We start from the raw sequence: 23,434 nt of genomic DNA, 5'->3' as shown, positions 1-23,434 counted from the left end.
ATTCATCTGGAACCAAAAAATTAGCCCAAATAGCCAAGACAATCCTAAGTAAAAAGTAAAAAGAGCAACACTGGAAGCATCATATTACCCAACTTCAAATTATACTACAGTACTTCAATATCCAAAATAACAAGGTACTGTTAAAAAAAAAAAAAAAAAAAAAAGGCAGACACATAGACAATTGGAACAGAATGGTCCAATGCAGACACATAGACCACTGGACAGAAAGCCCAGAAGCAGTGCTGCACAACTACACCCATCTGATCTTCAACAAAGCTGACAAAAACAAGCCATGGGAAAAGGACTCTCTATTTAATAAATGGTGCTGAGATAACTGGCTAGCCACATGCTGAAGATTGAAAGTGGACCCCTTCCTTATACCATACACAAAACTCAATTCAAGATGGATAAAATATTTACATTTAAAACCCCAAAATATAAAAAACCATGGAAGATAACCTAGGAATTACCATCCTGGACATAGGAATGGGCAAATATTTCATGACAAAGATGCCAAAAGCAATTGCAAAAAAAGTAAAACAAAACAAAACAAACAAACAAAAACCTAATTAAACATAAGAGCTTTTGCACAGTAAGAGAAATGATCAACAGAGTAAACAGATAATCTACAGAATGGGAGAACACTTTTGCAGACCATGCATTTGACAAAGGTCTAATATTCAGCATCTGTAGGAAACTTAAGCCAATTAACAAGCAAAAAACAACCCCATTAAAAAGTGGGCAACGGACATGAACAGACACTTTTCTTATTTTATTTATCAATCTTGATTTACTTCTTATCCATTTGGAATGGCAAATAACGGCCAAAGAAATTGTAATTATAAATTAAAGAACACAATTTAGCAAGGAAAAGTAAATGAAAATAACACAAAAATGTATTATTCTTTTACTTTTGTCATTAAGCAACAAATATATTTCTGATAATTTGTCAAATATTTTCTCTTTGAATTAATAGTTTATCTTATTTAAAAGGGTATATTATGTTTTTTAAAATTTTATTTTAAATTCAGGAGTACACATGCAGGTTTGTTACATAGGTAAACTTGTGTAATGTGGGTTTGCTGTAAAGATTATTTCTTCACTCAGGTATTAACCCTTGTGCCCATTAGTTATTTTTCCTGATCCTTTCCCTCTTCCCACCCTCCATCCTCCGATAGGCACTAATCATTAGAGAAATGTAAATTAAAACTACAGTAAGATATCATCTCATACCAGTCAGAATGGCTATTACTAAAAAGTCAAAAAATAACAGATGCTGATGAGGTAGTGGAAAAAAGGGATCACTTATACACTGTTGACACAAGTGTAAATTAGTTCGACCATTGTGAAAGATAGTATGGTGATTCCTTAAAGACCTAAAACCAGAAATACCATTCGATCCAGCAATCCCATTACCAGGTATGTACCCAAAGGAATATAAATCTTTCTATCATGAAGACACATGCATGCATCTGTTCACGGCAGCACTGTTCACAATAGCAAAGACATGGAATCAACCTAAATGTCCATCAGTGGTAGACTGGATAAAGAAAATGGGATACAAATACACCATGGAATACTATGCAGCTATAAAAAAGAATGAGATGATGTCCATTGCAGGAACATAGATGAAGCTAGAGGCTGTTATCCTTAACAAACTAATGGAGGAACAGAAAACCAAATACCACATGTTCTCATTTATAATTGGGATCTAAATGATGAGAACACATGTACACATAGAAGAGAATGACAGACACTGGGGCCTACTTGAGGGTGAAGTGTGGAAGGAGGGCAGGATCAGAAAAACATAACTATTTAGTACCAGTCTGAATACCTGGGTGATGAAATAACCCATACAGCAAACCCCTGTGACATGATTTTACCTGTGTAACAAACTGCACATGTAGTCCTGAACCTAAACGTTAAAAAAAATCAAACTATATTGTTACATTATTAGCATGATTTATAAACAGTGTTGTTTTAGGATAAACAATTTAATTGTTCGACAATTGCAAATTATTAAATTAAATATCAATATGTTAGGGAATGTAATTCAAATGATGTAAATATTTAGGCTCTAACAAAAGGCAGCCATATATTATTTACCTGACCTCAAAAAAGGGTATCATTTCCAATCCCTTGACTTTAAGGTAAATTAAGATAAATTTGTAAAGCACTCAAAAGAATATTCAATTCAATATGTGGTGGACAGTTGAGAAATTATGTGTTATCTACGTCATGGAAAAGCAACTTGTAAAAAGAAAACATTTCCTCTGAGGTTTTCACAAATAAATGAAACTGTGAACCCTCGTACGTACTGTGAAAGGACGATTTGAGGAGCATCTCTGATTAGCAGCAGGTTTATTATTCTGTACTCATTTCATGTTATACTTAGTGAAACAAACCATACTTGTATATACACACATTCACTCACACTGAAGATGCAAGATGAAGAAAGATACATGACATTGAATGTACAGTCAAAGAAAAGGAGTTCTACCCAAACAGCTCAACTTACATTTAAAGGTATAGAATTTAATTTCGTTTTTCAATTGGTGTGAATTAACGTAGTAGTTTTCCATATTCTCTTCTATTGTGTTATTGGACTGTTTCATTATTTGGGTGCTTTTCTTTCTTTGTCTCTGTATCTTTCTTCCCTTCCCTCTCTTTCAATATTAATAATGATTTAAAAATAACAACCACTCTTACCATTTAAGAAACACCAGTTGCAGGCACTATACAGAGTGTTTTATCTATGTTCCTTCATTTAATCTTAGAAATTTCCCGTGAGATACTCTCTCTCCCATTTATCAATGTGGAGCTAACGCTTACTTTTAATATCTTGTCTGATGTAATTTCTTAAGGACATTCTCTGAGGAAATATGCACACTTAATTAAAATTAGTAATTTCAAATTAGTGAATATTTGGTGCCATTCACCTCCTTATCATTCATAGAATATGGTGTTTTAATGCTTTTTTTTTTTTTTTTTTTTCTGAGACGGGATTTCACTATTGTTGCTCAGGCTGGAGTGCAATGGCACGATCTCGGCTCACTGCAATCTCTGCCTCCCGGGTTCAAGCGATTCTCCTGCCTCAGCCTTCTGAGTAGCTGAGATTACAAGTGCCCACCACCACGCCTGGCTAATTTTTTTTATTTTTAGTAGAGACAGGGTTTTACCATGTTGGCCAGGCTGGTCTTGAACTTCTGAGCTCAGGTGATCCACCTGCCTTAGTCTTCCAAAGTGTTGGGATTACAGGCGTGAGCCAACGCGCCTGGCCTTTAATACTAATTTTTAATTCAACTTCTCTAAAACTTTAATATATGCTCTTCACCAGGTTGACTCAAAATAAAGTTTATGCACCAGCAATCAACAATTTAATTTCTACTTCAAGCATACCCTCCATACATAGTGCAATTCCATCATGCCACCTGAATGTGATGTGGCAAAAGAGATGAGCAGAACTTAAAGACACAAATAACCACAGTTATAGAGACTGTCTGTTCTGTTCTATTGCTTTCTAAATATTTCTCCTTTAATAACTTCACCCATGAAAATGTTACTTATCTCTTGACTCCTTCCGCAAGTATCATCCATCACGGATTCATCTTAGAGTTACACACCTGCTATGTGTAAAAAATTTATTGCTTCTTTCATGTCAATTTTTACAGATTCCCATATTTTCAAGTCTTTACTTCCTATGCTCAGTTTTTATTTCGTTTTTGGAAACTAGAGATATTACACCTGAAAGACTACAAAATGTAGTGACTTCTCTGCAGACTTTTTTCCACACTCTGTTCATAAATGTCTTTCTGAGGCAAAAATGTGCAGATTTTCAGCTCCCAGATATTTAAGCGACACATACTAATATTTATGTCTTGTACCTTTAGCTAATATTTATTAAAGCTTGAGGTAAGACATATCTTATGTGAATTAGATTGACAATTTGAGCCTTGGGGTTATGATGTTCATTCATATGACTTAATTTTGTGATGACATATTTGTAAATCTTTTCTCATATATTGAAAAATCTTTGTTGCCAGGGATAGTAAGAAATTACATAGTTACTTTATCCCACTATGCATATATAGTAGTTTCAGAATCACTATAGAAATAATATTATAATAAGGTAGTTAGTTAAAACAGATTAAAATGTTTTGCAGGTTTAAAAAATCCTTAAGATATATTTCATTAAGCATGCACCATTAAATGTTTTAAAATCACTTTAAGTGATTCCTCTATAGTGAAGACACTAGCAATACCTAGATTCCTGTTCTTCATTTTTTATGATTTTTTAAATTTTTGTTTAACTTATTTTATAGTAATGTAAAACATTTACATATTTTCAGTCAAACTTATATAATAAAAGGCCAAGTGTGGCAACTCATGCCATTAATCCCAGCACTTTGGAAGGCTGAGGCAAGATGATCACTTGAAGCCAGAAGTTCAAGGCCTGCCTGGGCAACAAATGAAGACTCCCATCTCTACAAACAATAGAGACAAAAACATTAGTCAGTCATGGTGGCACATGCCTGTAGTCCTAGCTACACACGGTGCTCAAGCGGGAGGATCTCTAGGCCAGGAGCTCAAGGTTACAATGAGCTATAATGGTGCCACACTGCACTCCAACCTGAGCAACAGAGTGAGACCCTGTCTCAAATAAATAAATACAATGTTAAAAAATTAAAAAAATTACTTTCAGAGAAATCCACCTTGCATAAATCCAGCACCCTTCATAAAATTGTACCATTTTGTATTTCTATATTTTCAGTGTTTACTTAGCTATTCTCACTCTTTTGTTCTTCCAAATAACTTTATAAAAAAATTATTCAGGCTCAGTCACCACAAACAACAAAAAATAAAACAACCCGATGTAGCTTTTACATCTAAATTACTTCCTAGTTTGTCATTCAACTTAGGGAGAATTTATACTTATGACACATAGTTTTCTTTTCCAAGAACATGATCAAATTAATATTATTCAGTTTTCAGTTAGTTTAGTTTAGTTTTGTTTGTATTGGGTTGGGGCACTTGTCGAGTTTCTGTCTAGTTTTCTTTTTGTTTGTTTGTTTTTTTTGGTTAACTCTCCATGAGTAATGAATTTTTTTCATCTATGTTTTCATAGTGGTTACTGGATTATACAGGGCACTGATTTTAGTATGTTATTTTTATAAATGCAGCTACTATTTTTTGTTCCTGGAATTATGGTATTTTTTTCAATTGATTGTACTCACATTACCTTCAAATAATTTTACCTTCTTTTTCTAATATTTCTACCTGTAATTAGAATATTTTTTCTTCATTGCATTATATGTTACCTCTTCATATTAAAAAATAGTGGAGATTTGAGATATCTTTCTTTTTCTGGACTTAAGCAGAAAAGCTTCTTTCAGTTTTCTCAATTCAATAAGATGTTAGCTTCATTAGACATAAAATTATTATGTTGAACACATATCCATTAATTCCTGTTTTTTAACGTAAAGGTATAAGATTTTATCAATTTCATTTTTTACATCTATTGAGATGATGACAGATTTTTCCCTAACTTTATTAATATAATATTAACATGGATTGTCTACTATTGAATAATCTTTACATTCCTAGAATAAACCAAACATGGTTATAATATATTTTGGTTGCTGATAATGTATTTAACATTTTTGTATAGACATTCATAAGACTGATTTTGGCTTTTTATTTTATTATTTCTGGTTTTGAGTGGTAAAAAGGCTTGTGTTTTGACCATTATAAGTTAAATTAAACCACTTCCTTACAGGAGAAAATACAAGATAATGAAAGTGTTACTTTCTCCATTATTCAGCATCTCTTAAAAAATGTTTTACTTTTATTTTTATTTTATTATTATTATTTTTTGAGACAGAGTCTCGCTGTGTCGCCCAGGTTGGAGTGCAGTGGCGCAATCTTGGCTCACTGCAACCTGTAGTGCTTGGGAGAAATAATTGAGTCTGGATTGAATTTCAACTGCCTTCCACAACTTTTTTTTTCCTAATGTTTTCTGATAATTATTTTTTAAGTTTTAAAATAAATATATGACATTTTTAATACACCATGCTTGATTTCTTGGAATTTATTGCTTATCAACATTAACATATCAAAAATTCAAAAACAATCTGAGAAATGTGTAGTATGCATTAAATGAATTCTGATAAAATTATTTTAGTATCTTTGACAATGTTATAATAAGAGAAAACCTGCAAACTACTTATGTAAAATATAATTCTATAGGGTTCATCATGTGCTTTTCTGACAGGGCTTGACAGCTTCAAATGTAGTTTCTCTATTTTATCCAGGTTTAAAGTGTATGTAGAAAATACATTTCAGCATTAGTAATTCGATTTATTGACTGAACAATAAGAATTATTTCAGCTACAACAGAGGATTCTTATCAATTATTATGATAGATTTACTTAAATTATCTTTGATAAGGACAAAGTGTTTCACAAAGTATAGCTATTCAGTTATTCAGTATAACATAATTATTCATGTAATTTCATAAGTCAGTGCCCAGAAGACCTAAATCCTCTGATGAGACTCTCTAATGTCTGTCCAATGATAGCAGTTTCTTGAATAATAATCATTGAACAAGGACTCTTCTTTTTTTTTTTTTTGAGACGGAGTCTCGCTCTGGCGCCCAGGCTGGAGTGCAGTGGCCGGATCTCAGCTCACTGCAAGCTCCGCCTCCCGGGTTCACGCCATTCTCCTGCCTCAGCCTCCCCAGTAGCTGGGACTACAGGCGCCTGCCACCTCGCCCGGCTAGTTTTTTGTATTTTTTAGTAGAGACGGGGTTTCACCGTGTTAACCAGGATGGTCTCGATCTCCTGACCTTGTGATCCGCCCACCTCGGCCTCCCAAAGTGCTGGGATTACAGGCTTGAGCCACCACGCCCGGCTAGGACTCTTATTTTTAAACTTGGCAGTGTAAATATATGAAAAATAAAACAGTTTTTAAAAGTTTACCATGTAATAAGAAGATGAAATATTATTCATGACTTACGAAGGATTTTAGGGTTTTTTTGATTAGAATAGCAGGATACCTAAAGCCATATTTAGTTCTGATTCATCCTTAGGAAATAAAAAAGGCTCAGAGGACTTGCAAATGTTATATTAATGATGAATTAGAAGGTGTTTATGTGGATATACATGTATTGTCTGTAAATGCATGTGCATGTGCGTGAGTACATGTGTCTCTGTAATGGTTGGAAAATTATTCAGTATATAGAGTAAAATTCTTTCTACAAGTTAATAATGTTAAATATTAGCAATTTCTTAGGATTTGATATGACATGAATCATAGCTTCTGACCATCCAGAGTGTTATCATTATTAAATAAATGTATGTATTTTTCTATTTACTTAGCCTTCATGCTTTTGTTTGCCTAATATCCTTTGAAACCCAACCTTATGTATTATACAATCCTATTATTACAATTGCTCTTATATTACTCCCTGGAAACATACTTTTCTAAACTAATTCATGGATTAATGTCTCAGATTATTCAGTGGTGTTGCACTGGTATAAAATCTTACTGGGAATATCTGGAACCCTGAATGGTATTCTGGCTTTGGCTTTGATCTCCCTGATCCTATTGGGTAAGTTAGAAGATCTTAATTAAATAAAAGTATGAAAGATGTTTACTTGTTTCTTATAAATCTTTTTATAATTATTCATTCATTCTTCACAACATTAACCAAAACTGAATTAGAAGCTACTGCATGTAAAGCTTTATTAGTACACTACACGGTGCTATATTTAATATGCAATCAAATCAGGTAAGTCTCTTGTCCTCGAGTGGCATACAGTCTAATACGGAGAAAGGAGTGTATGTGTAGAGTGTGTGTGTGTGTATGTGGTATTTGAAACCATTTTTCTGTGTTTCTTAAATACTGGTAATAGATACAATTTTACTGTTTTGCTTAAACATTTTAATGCATTTTATCTAAGGTTGTATTTAGTTTGCTTTTCCTTTTGTCCAACAAATATTCACTGAGCAACTACAATACTCCAAATATTACAAATTGCCCAAAACTTTTAAGAAAAGAATAGTCAGGGTGAGGAATGTTATATTCTAGTGGGAGAAGCAGGTATTAAGTAGTTATGTTACAATGTGCTGAATACAGTATTGGAGGTTGCAGCAAAACATTAAGAAAGGATGAAAAGAGCCTATACACTTTCCAGAGCAGAAACTTGACTTTATTTACTATTGTATTACCGGTTCATAGGGATGTCTGGCATAGAATAAATTCTCACCAAGTATGTGTTGTATACATGAATTGATTGCGTAAGATTTTGAATTCTTTCCATCCGTAGACATGAAAATTTTAAAAAGATCCTAGTGATCCCTTCAATTATTTCTTGTTCCAATCATCAGAATTATCCCAATGAATGTGTCTCTGAGACATTCCACAGAGAAGATATTTACCTAACCTTAAAATATCCAAGTTTCTCAGGGAGTATTGCTAAAATGCCAAAAAGGAAGTCATTCAAATACCACAGAGCATGAAGATATTGGAGACCTGAAAATGAATAACGGCACAAGAAGAAATACAAGTAATAAGGACCTTTGTGTTTTGAGATCTGCAGACCAGACAGGTATGTCTCAAGGCTTTGGCTTATCCTTGTTTTAATCTTTTGGACTCTCTAAATGTTGAGCATTTTTGAACAGGTATGCAATAGATTAAACTAACATGTAAAGGTTTGGTATAAATCTACTTTTTATTTAAAACTTGATTTAGATTTTTTTTTTCTTTTTCTTTTTCTTTTTTGAGACAGAGTATCGCTCTGTCACCCGGATATCTTTAAACTTGTTGCAGTGGGAGAAAAATTGTAAAACAACATAAGAAATAGGCTCTTCCCTCCAGGAATTTAAAATCAAGTTGATACATACAAATACGGAAAGTTAGTTGTTATTAAAAAGCAGTATGTAAATAGCCATTCTTGCTTGTCACTTATTTATTCTTCTTTTTCTGAAATACAGACTGGATAAAAGTCAATATTTTAAAAGTTATTCGTTATGATTTTAAGCTTAGACTTTTAAGCTTAGAAATTTCAGTCATACAGAATTTTGATAACATTACCTTCTATTTTTAAATGTTTAAGTTGAACTTTTAAATACTTAACTGATAATTTTGACATTTATTTTATTGTATGAGATGATATATTATGACTTTCCAGATAAATGCATAATTATTATAAAAGGATTTTTTCTAATCTGCTAGTTCATATTGCCTCCTTTATCATACGTGAACATTTTACACATTTTATGTTCTACTGATTGATACTCTCTTCATTTGGCTTATGTGTCTGTTTCACAGGTATATGTCCCAAACCAATAGAGATATTGTAGCTTTGTCTCATATTTTATTGTCTCCCTATCTCTAATGTCTGTCATTGTGTTGGGTATCATTGCAATAACACCTTAGAAAAGTTAAGGCGGCTTTGGTAGGTAAACATGGAATCCCATACATGTCATTAAACATTAATTAAAGTAGGGTATAAATACTGTATATTGAGCTATAATATATTTATTTCCTATTCCTTTTTTTAACTGAGGTACAATTCAAAAACTTGAACCTTTAAAAGTAAACAATTTCATGATGTTTAGAACCTTCAAACATTGTGCAACTACCATGTTTATCTAGTTGAAAAACTTTTCCCAAAAATAAATCCCTTACATACCCAATAAGCAAATCACTCTCCATTCTTCCCCCATTTAGCCTTTGACAACTACAAATCTTCTTTCAGTCTATACGGATTTACCTATTCTGGATTTTCATGTAAAAGAATCACACAATATTTGGCCTTGGGCTTCTTTCACTTAGCATAATGTTTTTAAAGTTCACCCACATTTTATTCCTTTTTATGGGTGAATAATAGTCCATTGTGTGTGTATATCTGTAAATATAGGAACATACATATTTATATGTATCTCTGTATCTATAAATATTGATAGTCATACGTATAATCTGTAAATATAGATATGCACAATGTTTGTGTGTGCAGAGCTTAAAGGTCAGTCGGATGTGAGATCTTAGGACCTTTTCAGGTAATTTCTGAGCATGTACCCAGCCCAGGGCTTGTGCCTGGCCTTCCAGATTTTCAGGATTGTGTGGGAGCTTTTCAAAGTCCTTATTCCTGAAACAGCTCATCCCCCAGCTTTTCCTCTCAAGCTTTTCAGTTAGTCCTGTTGTTTGTTCCAACTATTGTACGTTGCCTCATGTGACAAAAGCTAACATATTTAACTTAATTTTTACAAATATCCTTTGGTAGCCTCATGGCAGATATCTAAGTCTTCTTTACTGGCAGTGATATCTACTGCTAAAACAATTCAAGAGTCCATAGATGCTCTGGATTTCATGGAAACTCATGAAAGACAAACTCAGTTACTGTTGTCTGCTAATTCTACAAATAACACCTCACCTGACTTGAATCAAAATCACCACTGATAGCAAGGCCATCTCTTTGCTAGGCCAAACACACAACTTACAGCCAGGCCGCTGGTCCAGGGTGAGCCCTGAGAAAAAGAGAGTTTATATTGGACCCCAAAAGACAGGTGGGTCCCGGGTTGGATAATCTCTGGTAGAATGATGAAACAATTGCAATACTTACTAGGGTTGGATGACAACAGTGCCAGGCTTCTCTCTAGCTTCTGGAGGCAATCTTTCCTTCTGCACCTCCTTCTGTATCCATGAGTAGCAGGATCCCACTCCCACATAGGGATATGGTGGGCATGAAAGCAGGCGTCTTCTAGTAGATATTCACTCTTTTACCAAATTAATTGAGGTTGAGTCTCCAAAAAATAATCAACTTTGACTGGCTCTGATTGACTTTTAGACATGAATGCCCCAATTCCTCTTATTCCAGGAAGCACTCATAAATTAAAGTGATTTTTCTGGGAGGTGAATAGCTTTGAGGAAGGGTAAATTAAAGAGGCAATTCCCTGCTCAAATATTAAATTTGGTCCCATTTTGCTGAAAGATGCTTTCATCCTGGTTGTCCCTCAAGACTGTTCCTTTGATCATCCTTGAAATGGACCTTCTCAGTCAGCACATGATCTCATGGAAAACTTTTACACTATTGGCGGGCACCACATAGTGGAAAACAGTTAATCTTCCCCACCAGTGTGAGTGGTAAATACTCCAAGATACCAAGCAAGGCAAAGCACTGCAGGATTGTGGTCTGTTATAGCTGACTTTGTCAAACGAATTCTATTCTTTACCATGTTGCCTTTTAACTTCCTGGTATGGCCTATGTGTAAAGCCACTACTAGAGAGTGAAGGCTAACTATAGACTACAGAGAGTTAAGAAAAATTATTCCTTTTATTAGAGCACATTTATTGGATAATTGCTTTAATGAATGACCTTCAAAACATAGGTAAATGGTTTGGGAACAGACTTAGCTAACATGTTCTATTTAGTAAAAATTTTTCAGGAGAATCAATCACAATTTGCCTTCACATTTACTTGGTTGCTGTGGACTGAATTGTACCCTCCCTTTAATTCATATATTGAAACTCTAACCCCCGATGTGATGGGATTTGGAGATGCGGTCTTTAGGAAGTAATTAGATTTAGATGAGGTCATGTGGATATGTCTTACTTAGTTTGGGGTGCCACAGCAAATTACCATAAACTAGGTTGCTTATAAACAACAGATATTTATTCCTGACAGTTCTAAAGACTGGAAGTCTGAGATTACAATGCCAGCATGGTTGGGTTCTGGTGAGGGCCCTCTTCTCTGTTGCAGACTGCAAACTTCTCATTGAAATCTCTCATGGCAGATAGCAGAATGACTCAAGTTATCTCAGGACTCTTACAAGTACTAATCCCATTCTGATCTTCATCTGTTTTTAGCTCCCAAATGTCCACCTCCTAATACCATCATATTGGGAGGTAGGATTTCAGCATATGAATTTTGGGGTATGCAAACATTCAGTTCATAAAGTTTTACCTCTGAATTCTCAAAATTCATGTCCTTCTAACATGTCAAATAGAAAAGACAACACACCAAAAGAGAAAGATATATTTGCAAATCATGTGTCAGATAGGGGTATAATATTCAGAACATATAAAGAACACTTATAACTCAAAAACACAACCCAATTTAAAAATAAACAAAGGACATGAATAGACATTTCTCCAAAAAACGCTATACAAAAGGCCAATAAGCGCTTGCAAAGATGTTTAATATGATTATTCATTAGGGAAATGTGGAATCAAAACCAGGGTGGAAAGCCGCTGTACACCCACCAGGATGGCTACAATCACACAAAAAGAGCAAGTGTTGGTGAGGATGTGGAGAAATCGCTCACATATTGCTGGTAGAAATGTAAAATTTTATAGTACTGCGGAAAACAGTTTGACAGTTCCTCAAATCATCACATGACCCGACATTCAACTTTTAGGTATATATCCAATAAAATGGAAGACATATGTCCTTACAAAAATTTGTACATGAATGTTCGTAGTAACAATATTCATAAGAGCCAAAGAATGGAAGCGGCTCAGATATCTGTCCATCAGCTGATAAAGAGATAAACAAAACGCAGTACATACGTGTTATGAAATATTCTTACAACCATAAAATAGAATGTAGTACTGATACATGCTACAACTTTTACAAGCCTTGAAAACATGGTGCTGAATGAATGAACAAGCAGATGCAAAAGGCCACATATTGTATGATTCCATTTACATGAAGGGTCCATCATAGTCAACCCCATAGTGACATAAAGCGGGCTAGTGGTTGCCAGGGCTGCGGGAGTAGAAAATGAGTAGTGACTACTTGGTGTTTATATGTAATGCAAATGCTCTGGAATGAGATAGTAGTGACAGTTGTACAACATTGTGAGTGTATTAAAAGCCACTGCATTTGCACTTTAAGGTGGCCAAAATGGTGAATTTTATGTTACGTGAAGAAAAATAATCACGGTAAAAAATAAATAAAAAGAGAGAGATTGTAATGGGTCATAAGTTAAAATAGTTATATTGGCCTTTATTTATATTTTTGTATATATCTCACTTTTTCTCAATACTATGCCAAAAATCTCAATATTTTGCATTTAATTTAATTTTCCTTAATATTAACTTAGGAAGATCAAAGAACTACATAATATTGCAGTTATCAAGAGATTGAAAATAAAGAAGTTGAAAATAAAGTGTTATCATTCTTGGCATAATTTAATCATTTAATTATTAATTATTTAATATTAAGAGAGAGAAGGGGATACACATACAAAACTACAAGGAGAGTGATTTGAAAACTTTGTGTGGTTTTTATTTGCATTTCCTCTAATGATCAGTGATGTGAACCACGATGAGGTACTAACTCACATCAGTCAGAATGGCTATTACTAGAAAGTCAAAACATAACAAGCTGGTGAGGGTGTGGCAAAAAAGGAATGCTTATACACTGGTGGCGGAAGTGTAAATTTGTTCAGACTGTGTGGCAATTCCTCAAAGATCTAAAGACAGAAATACCATTCAAATTCAACCCAGCAATCCCATTACTGGGTATATACCCAAAGGAATGTAAATCATTCTATTGTAAAGACACATGTATGTGTATGCTCATTGCAGCACTATTCACTATAGAAAAACATGGAATCAACCTAAATGCACATCAATAGTAGATTGGATAAAGAAAATGTACATATACACCATGGAATACTATGCAGCCATAAAAAAGAATGAGATCATGTTCTTTGCAGAGACATGGATGGGGCTGGAGGCTATTATCCTTAGCAAACTAATGCAGGAACAGAAAGCCAAACATCGCATGTTCTCACTTATAAGTGGGAGCTAAATGATGAGAACACATGGACACATGGAGGGAAAACACACACACACTGGGGCCTACTTGAAGGTGAAGGGTGGGAGGAGGGAGAGGATCAGAACAAATAACTAATGGGTACTGGGTGCTACCTGGATGTTGAAATAATCTATACATCAAACCCCTATGACACAAATGTACCTGTGTAACAAACCGGCACGTGTGCCCCTGAACTTAAAAGTTAAAAAAACCTTTGTGTGGATAAATTCTAAGTGACACAAATTATATTTTATCTAATGTCTCAAATAGCTATTTTATTTTGTTTATGCTATTTTTGTCAATATAATAGATCTTGGCATCAGAATTCCCATTATGTCTAGGTTTTGCTTCATCTCATTAAATTAGTTGTCTTAATTTCCCAGGACCATCGTTTGTGTTTTGGCCATCTTTTATGTCTGGACAATTTGCTCTGAGTGATTTTATTGTAGCTCAACTCTTATTTATGCAATATATAAGTGTTGTTCTTACCGCCAATTTTCAGAGACGCATATGTACTTTAATTTCATTTTGTTTTCTACGTTTCTCTGTAGTACTATGCCAATCAGAATGGCTCCAATACCAAGGGAAGTGTTATTGGTTCTCTAATGAGATGAAAAGTTGGAATGACAGTTATGTGTATTGTTTGGAAAGAAAATCTCATCTACTAATCATACAGGACGAACTTGAAATGGTAATTGGTCTAGTATCAGGGTTATGGCGTCTTTGCAGTTGAAAATGGCTTTCCTTAAATATCTTTCCATCTTTGCATTAAATCATCATTTACTTTGATTACGAAGTTTTGGGCACTGTCTTAAATTTTGTATTCCAAGCAAGGGCCTCACTTCTCATGCTGGATCTGGCCCAAATTCGTATATTCAACTTGCAATTGCGTGTGTGTGTAACATATATATGATATAACGTGTGTATAAGTAACATATGAATTGATTATCATAAGAATCCCCATGCAGAGTGCTCTTTTGCAATAAAATTTAAAATCTTCAGTGTGTCTGAATTGCTAAAATATTTCGTTCATTTAGTCCCTCATTGTCCACATTTTAGGCTTTTATACAGAAAAACCTAAGACAATCAAACTACGTATGGATGGGGCTTAACTTTACCTCCTTGAAAATGACATGGACTTGGGTGGATGGTTCTCCACTAGATCCAAAGATGTGAGTCAGTCTTAAAAGGCAATCTGATTTATTGTCTCTCGTAGAATATGTCTCCTCCAGGTTCACCAAATTCAACTCTGAAATAGTTACTGGCACTACAGAATTCAAAAGAATGAAAATTAATTTAGTATTTACAGGAGTAATGATGGATATTTTGATTTGATTTTTAAAGAAAAAGGATTTGAAAAAGGTAGTTTATGATTTTAAAATTTCTTACACTTTATATAGAAAAGTAGCTTGCATCAACGCGGTCTCCTGTTTTGAAAGTTCTCAATGCTTTCTTTAGCCATCTTCAGTAATAAAATAAAACCAATGTGCATTTTTTGTGTTATGTGATTATCACAATGTTAAAATATAAACAATATATACAACATAGAACAAGATTATCCAAAAGTCTCTGAACAAATGCATGGAATTATTGATTTTAAAAGTTCTGTCAATATTTTTGTGTGCATTATTTTATAATAAAATATTTAATTAAAAATATAATTAGTAAAACAGGTAAATTCAAAATCGTATTCCTATGTTAGTATGTGTGATAATGGTCCCCAGAGATGTCCACATTCTAATCCCAAAATGCTGTGAATATGTTATTTTATATGGCAAAAGAACCTTTGCAGGTATGATTAAATGAGGAATCTTGAGATAGGAATGTCATGCTGGATTATCTGGGTGGTCCTAATTAAATCCCTTAGAAGAGGGAGGAAGCAGAATTAGAGTCATATTGGGAGATATGAAGTGGAACCCAGAGATTCACATGATGTGAAAGCACCTCTGTGGGCCAAGGCACGCAAGTGGCCTCAGATTCCTCCCTAGTACATCCAGAAGGTGACTCTGGAGACATTTTGATCTTAGTCCTGTAGGGCAATCTTGGGCTTCTGATACTCATAAGTGTAAGATAACAAATTAACCTTGTTGTAGGCCACTAAGTTTGTGGTAATTTGTCATGGTAGTGATAGAAAAATAGTACATTATAGTAACCAACTTAATGGTGCTATTATTTTCCCCTTATTTCTATTTCATCATTAAATATTAAATATTTTCTATCTGACTGCACTAAATCAATATAAAAAGTGAATAAAAACATTATTTAGATTGAAGGATAAAATTATGGATGTGTGTCATCTGAGAGCAGAGTTGTGTCACTGAACATGACATGAAGTTGCCAAACTTTGTTTTGTCCTCTTGCCACATCCATTCAACACTACCCTTTAGGGTTGAGTTTTAACTCTAGATCATGCTTGGAGATTTTTGTCCATAATATATTTAATACAAAATTTAAATCTAAGCTTGGACAAAGTGTATTTTCTAATATGAAAATTCAGTACTTACTTGCCCTTATCAATTTGGAAGCGTTGAAGATCACGTGCACCTTTTCCAAGATTCTTTCTTGAACTTTTTCCACAGGTCAAACAAATTTATCAGAATGTATCACTAACACTACATTGTTTTATATATAAATTTGTTAATATTTTTAATCTGTTACATTATAAGTAAATAATGCTATAAGTATGGAATTTTTTATTTAGGTCATACATAGGTCGCTTTGTGTATCGAGTTCTTTACAAACATCAGTTCATATAAATGCTAAACAATATCATGAAGTATTATTATCATCCTTATACAATTAGATATAAGAAGGAAAGAGAGGTTAAGTGAGCTGTCCAAATGGAGTTAATCTTATTTTTAATGTAACTGAACTACATGGGGCAAGAGAAGGAATACTAGAATGGGAATGTGGAGGGAAATTTATTCTCATCTCTGTTAGTTGCAGACTCTCTGGCAACTCTTGACCAACCACAGCTAACAAGGCTAAGTTACAGAGTTATTGTAATCGTTAGTGAACTCAAGTATGTAAAAATAGTTTGAAATTTTGAATTACTTTTTTATTTAAAAGAGGATATTAGCAGAAGGCACAAATGGATGTCTTCAGCAACAGTGCTTAACAAAGTATTCATTCTCTCTTCCCCAGATTCTTCATAAAGGGACCAGCTAAAGAAAACAGCTGCGCTGCCATTAAGGAAAGCAAAATTTACTCTGAAACCTGCAGCAGTGTTTTCAAATGGATTTGTCAGCATTAGAGTTTGACAAAATTCACAGTGAAATAATCAGTGATCACTATATTTGGCCTGTTAGTTTCTAATATTAATCTCCAGTTGTAGGATTTTAAAGTGCAATTAAATGCCAAAATCTCCCTTCTCCCTCCGTCATTGACACTGGTCTAGCTCAGAGTAACCCGTTAACAAACTAAAATGTACCCTTCAAGATTTTTACCTGATAGTATAAACCAATGTGACTTCATGTGATCATATCCAGGATTTTTATTCATTGTTTATTTTATGCCAAATGTGATCAAATTATGCCTGCTTTTCTGTATCTTGCGTTTTAAATTCTTAATAATGTCCTAAGCAAAATTTCTTATTTCTAAGTGTTGAAATATAATGTGGATTTATACATTTTTTACCCTTTTATCAAAGAGAATTAACTTTGTTTCCAGGCTTTTGATACTCTGCACTCAGCTACAATAAACATCCTGAATGTTTTCTTAAATAGTAACACCTTTATTTCTATGATACAAGCCCTAAAAGTAGAATTTCTAGGTAAAAGTGTTAAATGTGTTGTTTTATATTTTGTACAATTTTTATATGTTGCACTTTTGTTTCCAAATTTGGAAGTTTTCAAACTTATAAGAAGATAATAGGTGCAGAAAAAGAACATACTGCTTTTCTTGAACCTCTTGAGAACTACTTGCCAAATTGATGCATTTTATTAAAACATTTCATTTGTTATTGGATACTTTTTGTGTATTTCCTTCCAAAAAAGGGACTTTCTCCCACATAACCACAATAAAATTATGAAATTCAGCAAATTTACACTGACATAGAACTATCATCTAATTCCCAAATTTCCTTCAAGGTTTGCTATTTGTCAAAATAATGTTTTTAGAGTAAAAGCATCCAGCTCAGAATCAATGTCTACATCTGGTGACTATATCTCTTTAGCCTCCTTCAATATGGAAGAGTGCGTTCCTTGATGTTCATGACCTTGACACTTTTGAATACTACACGTTGATTATTTCGTAAAATGTTCTTCAACTGAAATATTCTGATTGTTTCTCATGGTTAGATTCAAGTTTTATCTTCTTGGCAGAAATGGCATAGAAGTGATGTAGTGAAGCTTGGTCTCTGAATTCTTTCAGGTGGTACACAGTTTTATTTGTTCCATTATTGATTATATTTATTTCACTCACATGATTGATGTAATTTCTACTTGAATTCACTGTAAAGTTATTATTTTCTCATTGTAATTAATGCATATTTTGGGGAAGTGACTGAGATGGCCTTAATATCCCCTTCAGCTTGGGGGTAAATTCTTCTTTTTTTTTATACTTTCAGTTCTGGGATACATGTGCAGAATGTGCAGGTTTGCTACACAGGTATACACGTGCCATGGTGGTTTGCTGCACCCATCAACCTGTCATCTACGTTAGTTATTTCTCCTAATGCTATCCCTCCGGATAACAAGAACTCAGAAATAATGTACAGAGTTATGATCTAATAACAGGTGTATTCTAGCTTTTTTCCCCAGAAAGTTAACTTCTTTTCTACATTCATTATACAGAAATATCAGACTTTAAAGCCTCTTGAGGCTGGAAAGCCAAACCAAGACAAACTTTAGATTTTATCTATAGTATTAAGGTCTTTGAAACTTCTAGGAAGTAATAGTTTTTATTTAGTCATTGTAAGGCTGCGAACCTTCAAAGTTAAGCATGTTATGTATATTGTTAAATATGACATTTTAGTCAAAGCCTTAGTAATGTAACCAATGTTTTTTAAATTGTATGCTGCTATTAAGAGAGAGCAGAATTTTATTGGACTTATGGAAATAACTTTACGTAAATAACCATATTGTCATAAGAATACTAAAAAGTACATTTGAAATTTTGAAAGAATCAAGTAAGGAGGAAAAATACCAAATGATTTTATCTTTTTTCACAAAAGTATATTTTATCAAATTACCATAAATTATAGATCGCTCAAGAGAGAAAATTTCTTTACACCTGAAAGACAAAACATTTGAGTAAAAGACCAACAACATTTTAAATAGACGTCATAAAAACATTATCAGTTATTTAATTTTATGTAATCAATTTTATTTCTGCTTGATCTTCATTAGTAATTTTATAAATCTACTATTTATTTTATTAGAGTTTTGGACATTTTTATTTAGTCTATTAATCTTAAATGTATCAGAAACCTGTATCTATGAGTACTTGTTGGGGTCTTTTATGAATCTGATTATGAATGTTTTTAGAGAAGAATTTAAAACCGTAGAAGAAAACAATTAGAATAGTCATGGTTAAAAACCTGAGGAAAGTTTATAATTGATAAGAAAATTAAGTTCCTTGTATTATAGATGGCATTTAAAAATAACAGCCAGAATTATGACTGCTAGAATATTAGGTATTTATGAATTTACACACATTTTGAAAAATATTTATAACAATAATATATTTATAAATGTAACTAAAAGATGATCTACTATTACTTATTGTTTGACAATGTTTTCTACATGATTTATCTAATAAGCAAAATTACTTAACATTTCTACACGATGAGAGTTATATCTTTTAAGGCTTTTCGGAGACCCACCTGGAGAATCCCAAACGTGATTTTAGGTGAAAAAGATTTAATTTATGATTTCATTTTGAGGAAGTTTATTAAAGATGTTAAAAGGCTCAAAACACTTGATCAGAGAGTGGGGCTTCAAGATGGCTGAGTACAGGCATCTGGCACCCGCCAGCTCCACAAAGAAGCAAAATGTCAAATAGATAATCACACTTTGAAGAGAGCACCTGAGAGAGAACACTGTAGTTCAATGGCAAATTGATGGGAAACACCTAAGGTAATGAAGAAGAGGCAGTCTTCCTGGCCAAGGCTGGCTAGGAAACCAGAGAGACTCTCCAGTGCAGAGAAAGAGTAAGTGAGAGATCCCCAGTGAGCCACATTCCCAACATTAGACTCCTGGAATCCTTGCCATGGGAGAACCCAGTGATGGTTGCCGACCCTGAGACTAATATACAGAGCTCTCTGGAGCTTCAGATATTGCTCCAGAGACAGACCCCAGTCTAGGTCCCGCATATTAATAGAGACCTAAGCAGCTGCAGTGTAGCATAATTATGAGAGCTCAACTCCACCAGACTGCATCTCACCCATGGGCCTAACAGCCCCTCAATCTCCACATCCCTGAAACCCCACTGACACTGCCTCCCTACATCCAGCTGAAGGGCTGCAGTGGCACAACACTGGGTGCCCCGCAACACGGCAGGTCCTCAACACTCTAGCACACAGTGTCCTACGCACCAAGGAATTGGTGGCACAGTGCACTGGGGTGGCTGCCCTAAGACAAAGGGAGCCAAAATGCATCTCACCAGAGCCTGATTCTCTCCTGGCTAAGGTTACTGCCATAACACTCACCCTGTCCTGCTAAGCAGCAGGGCTGCTGCTTCGCATTTGCCCTGAAGACTGGATCTCCCCATTCCTGCTCTTGTTGCTTCCACTACGAGGGATCTGAAGCATACACTGCCCAGCCTCTTGTCTCCAGCTGCTACCACTGACAGCAACCCTGAACCCCCCAGCAATAGGGCTGAAATGCACTTATATGTGTCCTGAGGGCAAAGTTCCTCCTCCAACCTCTGCCACTGTTGCCATCAACCAAGTACTTAGCCAGGGACCTGGGAATAACCTTGTCCCTACTAACAATAGCCTGTATCCATGCACTGCAACAGGAGGCCTGAGGAACGGGCTGCCTGGCCTGGCATTGCCCTGCTCAGTGCCTGAGCGTGCCATTCAGGGGCCTGTGAATCATTACAACCTGGTCATCATTCATTCCTGGTTCCTGTACACTCCCCTGGCAGCCCGAGGATGGAACTGCCCAGCCTGCCACTACCACCATAGCTGGCACCCACTCACATGTACTTCTTGGGGTCCTGGGGAATGGCCCACCAGCTTATTGCAGCCATTTATTTTTTTAAATTATTATTATTTTTTTGAGACAGAGTTTAGCACTTGTTGCCCAGGCTGGAGTGCAATGATTTGATCTCGGGTCACTGCAACCTCTGCCTCCTGGGTTCAAGCAGTTCTCCTGCCTCAGTTTCCTGAGTAGCTGGGATTACAGGCATGTGACACCAAGCCTGGCTAATTGTGTATTTTTAGTAGAGACGGGGTTTCTCCGTGTTGGTCAGGCTGGTCTCAAATGCCCGATCTCAAGTGATCCGCCTGCCTCAAACTCCCAAAGTGCGGGGATTACAGGCGTAAGCCACTGCGCCCGGCATTTTGCAGCCATTTATAACCCAACAAAGGCCACTTGGAGGCCAGAGGATTATTCCACACTGCTGGAATGATCTCATAATTGCCCATGCCATGCACACTGCCTAAGGATCAAAGACTTGCCCCCCACCTGGCTCACAGCTACCACTTCAGGAATTCAACAGAACCAGCCGGAGGACCAAAAATTGGCCTAATTCATCCGGCTAACACCAGATGGTGACCTGGGACCCAAAGACAGACATGATTGGCCCACTGCTGCCACCACTGGGGTCTGAGGACTGGCCCACCTGGCATCCTTGTCCCCAAAAAAACCTCACCACAACCTCCACTAACAATCACACCCTAAGTCAATGAGGAAACCACAGACACTTTAGATGCTGCTTACAGTGTAATTGTTTCTCCTTATAGAATGTTCATTTAGATAATTTGGAAGTTGAACCTGATGAAAAGGACACTTGAATTTAATCAGACACAGGAACAATGTGTCTAACATTATAAGTGCAACAATTAGATATATCAAGAAAAGCAAAGAGTACAAAATCAAATTATATTGAAGGAAAACATTGCTTTTCTAGGCCTTCATGGTAAGTATTTTACTGTTAGGACATAACAGCAGAGTTAGAACCAGAGGAAAAGAGTTACTGGAGTGGACAATAAAACAAAAAGGCCTTCTCAAGGTTCTCGATGGCATTAAAACCCAAGTTAGTGATGTATGCCTGCAAATCACGTGCAGTGAGATACAGCAAAAGGTGAACCACTGAGATATGAATCTGAGAAATTTGGAAATGAAAACTTTATTTCAAGAAGTGAAATTATTATGTAAATGAATAGGAGAGCATGTTTAGCCTGTAACTAGGGAAATTAAATAGACCTCCAAGAAAAAAATGGCCGAAACAGACACTGTGGTTTAGAATAAGGCTGGTAAAGACACAGATTTTGTGAATATAAATCAAACCTCTTGCAATTTTATGAAGAGCATATATATGTTTTAAGAAAACCTTGTAGTTTCAAATATTGAGGATCAGATTCTGGTCAAGTATCAGTGCACCCTTGATACCAATATTTACTTTTTAGAAAAACACATAAGTATATTTTTCTCAATCTCACCACATAAAACCTCTTTTATAAGACCCATCTTTTTTTTTTTTTTTTTTTTTGAGACAGAGTCTCGCTCTGTCTCCCAGGCTGGAGTGCAGTGGCCTGATCTCGGCTCACTACAACCTCAGCCTCCCGGGTTCAAGCGATTCTCCTGCCTCAGCCTCCTGAGTAGCTGGGACTACAGGCGTCCGCCACCACCCCCAGCTAATTTTTGTATTTTTAGTAGAGACGGGGTTTCACCATATTGGCCAGGCTGGTCTCGAACTCCTGACCTTGTGATCCGTCCGCCTCAGCCTCCCAAAGTGCTAGGATCATAGGCGTGAGCCACTGCGCCCGGCCAAGACCCATTTTTTATAACTCTTCTTTAACTTGCTTAGACCTTCTATAATTTTTTTAAAACCTCCGGTCTTAGTCTTATAATTTTTGGTTTTATTTTTTCTTTTGGGAAAACCAACCATTTTATCTTAGGACAGAAAAGTATTACGTAAGATTTTTTTTACACACAATTACCTTTTAAAATTTATATTTTGATTGAAAACCTATATATTATTAGTCTTTTTATAAGATTTAAGATGCTAGAAGGAACTTATTTAACAATTTAATTTTTCAACTTGAGTATTAACCAGACATTTAATGAGTACCTAATATTTAACTTAATGTAAGGTAACTTTAAGATTTTAAGTTGTATGAAAACTTCATTTATAAACGTTTATTTTATCAATAATTATCTAATTTATTTATTAACAATTTATATCTGAATTACTTATGAAAATTCAGATATTAGAGCTACTCATTTTAAGTATTTTTTACTGACCAATTTGCAGCTGGTTAATATCAGATGTTAATCTAAGAAGCCTGAAGTTAAATGCATGTACATCTCATCGTTAACCCAGAAAATATATTTATATTAAATCACAATTAACTTTTAATTAAATATATTATTAATTTAATAATTGACAGCAAACCATTATTTAATAATTTAATTTTAAAAATATAAATTAATAATCTG

At 34.9% G+C, this 23,434-nt stretch overlaps 1 protein-coding gene across 3 annotated transcripts; it reads left to right on the top strand.

Moving 5' to 3' along the window:
- The first annotated feature begins 2,120 nt into the window (after positions 1 to 2,120).
- On the top strand, positions 2,121 to 22,167 carry KLRF1 (killer cell lectin like receptor F1). 3 transcript variants are annotated; one of them, XM_007967570.3, is made up of 6 exons: positions 2,121 to 2,526; positions 7,511 to 7,609; positions 8,460 to 8,609; positions 14,378 to 14,517; positions 14,886 to 14,998; positions 16,971 to 22,167. In XM_007967570.3, the coding sequence occupies exons 1-6, from the start codon at positions 2,442 to 2,444 to the stop codon at positions 17,077 to 17,079; spliced, it is 696 nt and encodes a 231-aa protein (XP_007965761.2). In that variant the 5' UTR covers positions 2,121 to 2,441; the 3' UTR covers positions 17,080 to 22,167. The 3 variants fall into 3 exon arrangements, with proteins under 3 accessions (XP_007965761.2, XP_072876570.1, XP_037851042.2); XM_073020469.1 differs by lacking the exon at positions 14,886 to 14,998; XM_037995114.2 differs by lacking the exons at positions 14,378 to 14,517; positions 14,886 to 14,998 and having other exon boundaries at positions 2,123 to 2,526.
- The last annotated feature ends 1,267 nt before the right edge of the window (positions 22,168 to 23,434 follow it).

Source organism: Chlorocebus sabaeus, chromosome 11 (assembly GCF_047675955.1).
Source record: "Chlorocebus sabaeus isolate Y175 chromosome 11, mChlSab1.0.hap1, whole genome shotgun sequence".
Taxonomy (NCBI): Eukaryota; Metazoa; Chordata; class Mammalia; order Primates; family Cercopithecidae; genus Chlorocebus; species Chlorocebus sabaeus.
This window is presented reverse-complemented; position numbering and strand designations above follow the sequence as displayed.

Coding starts and splice junctions, on each gene's coding strand:
- KLRF1 (XM_007967570.3), top strand. CDS start 2,442: ATGCAAGATGAAGAAAGATACATGACATTGAATGTACAGTCAAAGAAA. Junction 7,610..8,459: donor GATCTCCCTGATCCTATTGG/GTAAGTTAGAAG, acceptor AAAATATCCAAG/TTTCTCAGGGAGTATTGCTA. Junction 14,999..16,970: donor TCTCCACTAGATCCAAAGAT/GTGAGTCAGTCT, acceptor TCTCTTCCCCAG/ATTCTTCATAAAGGGACCAG.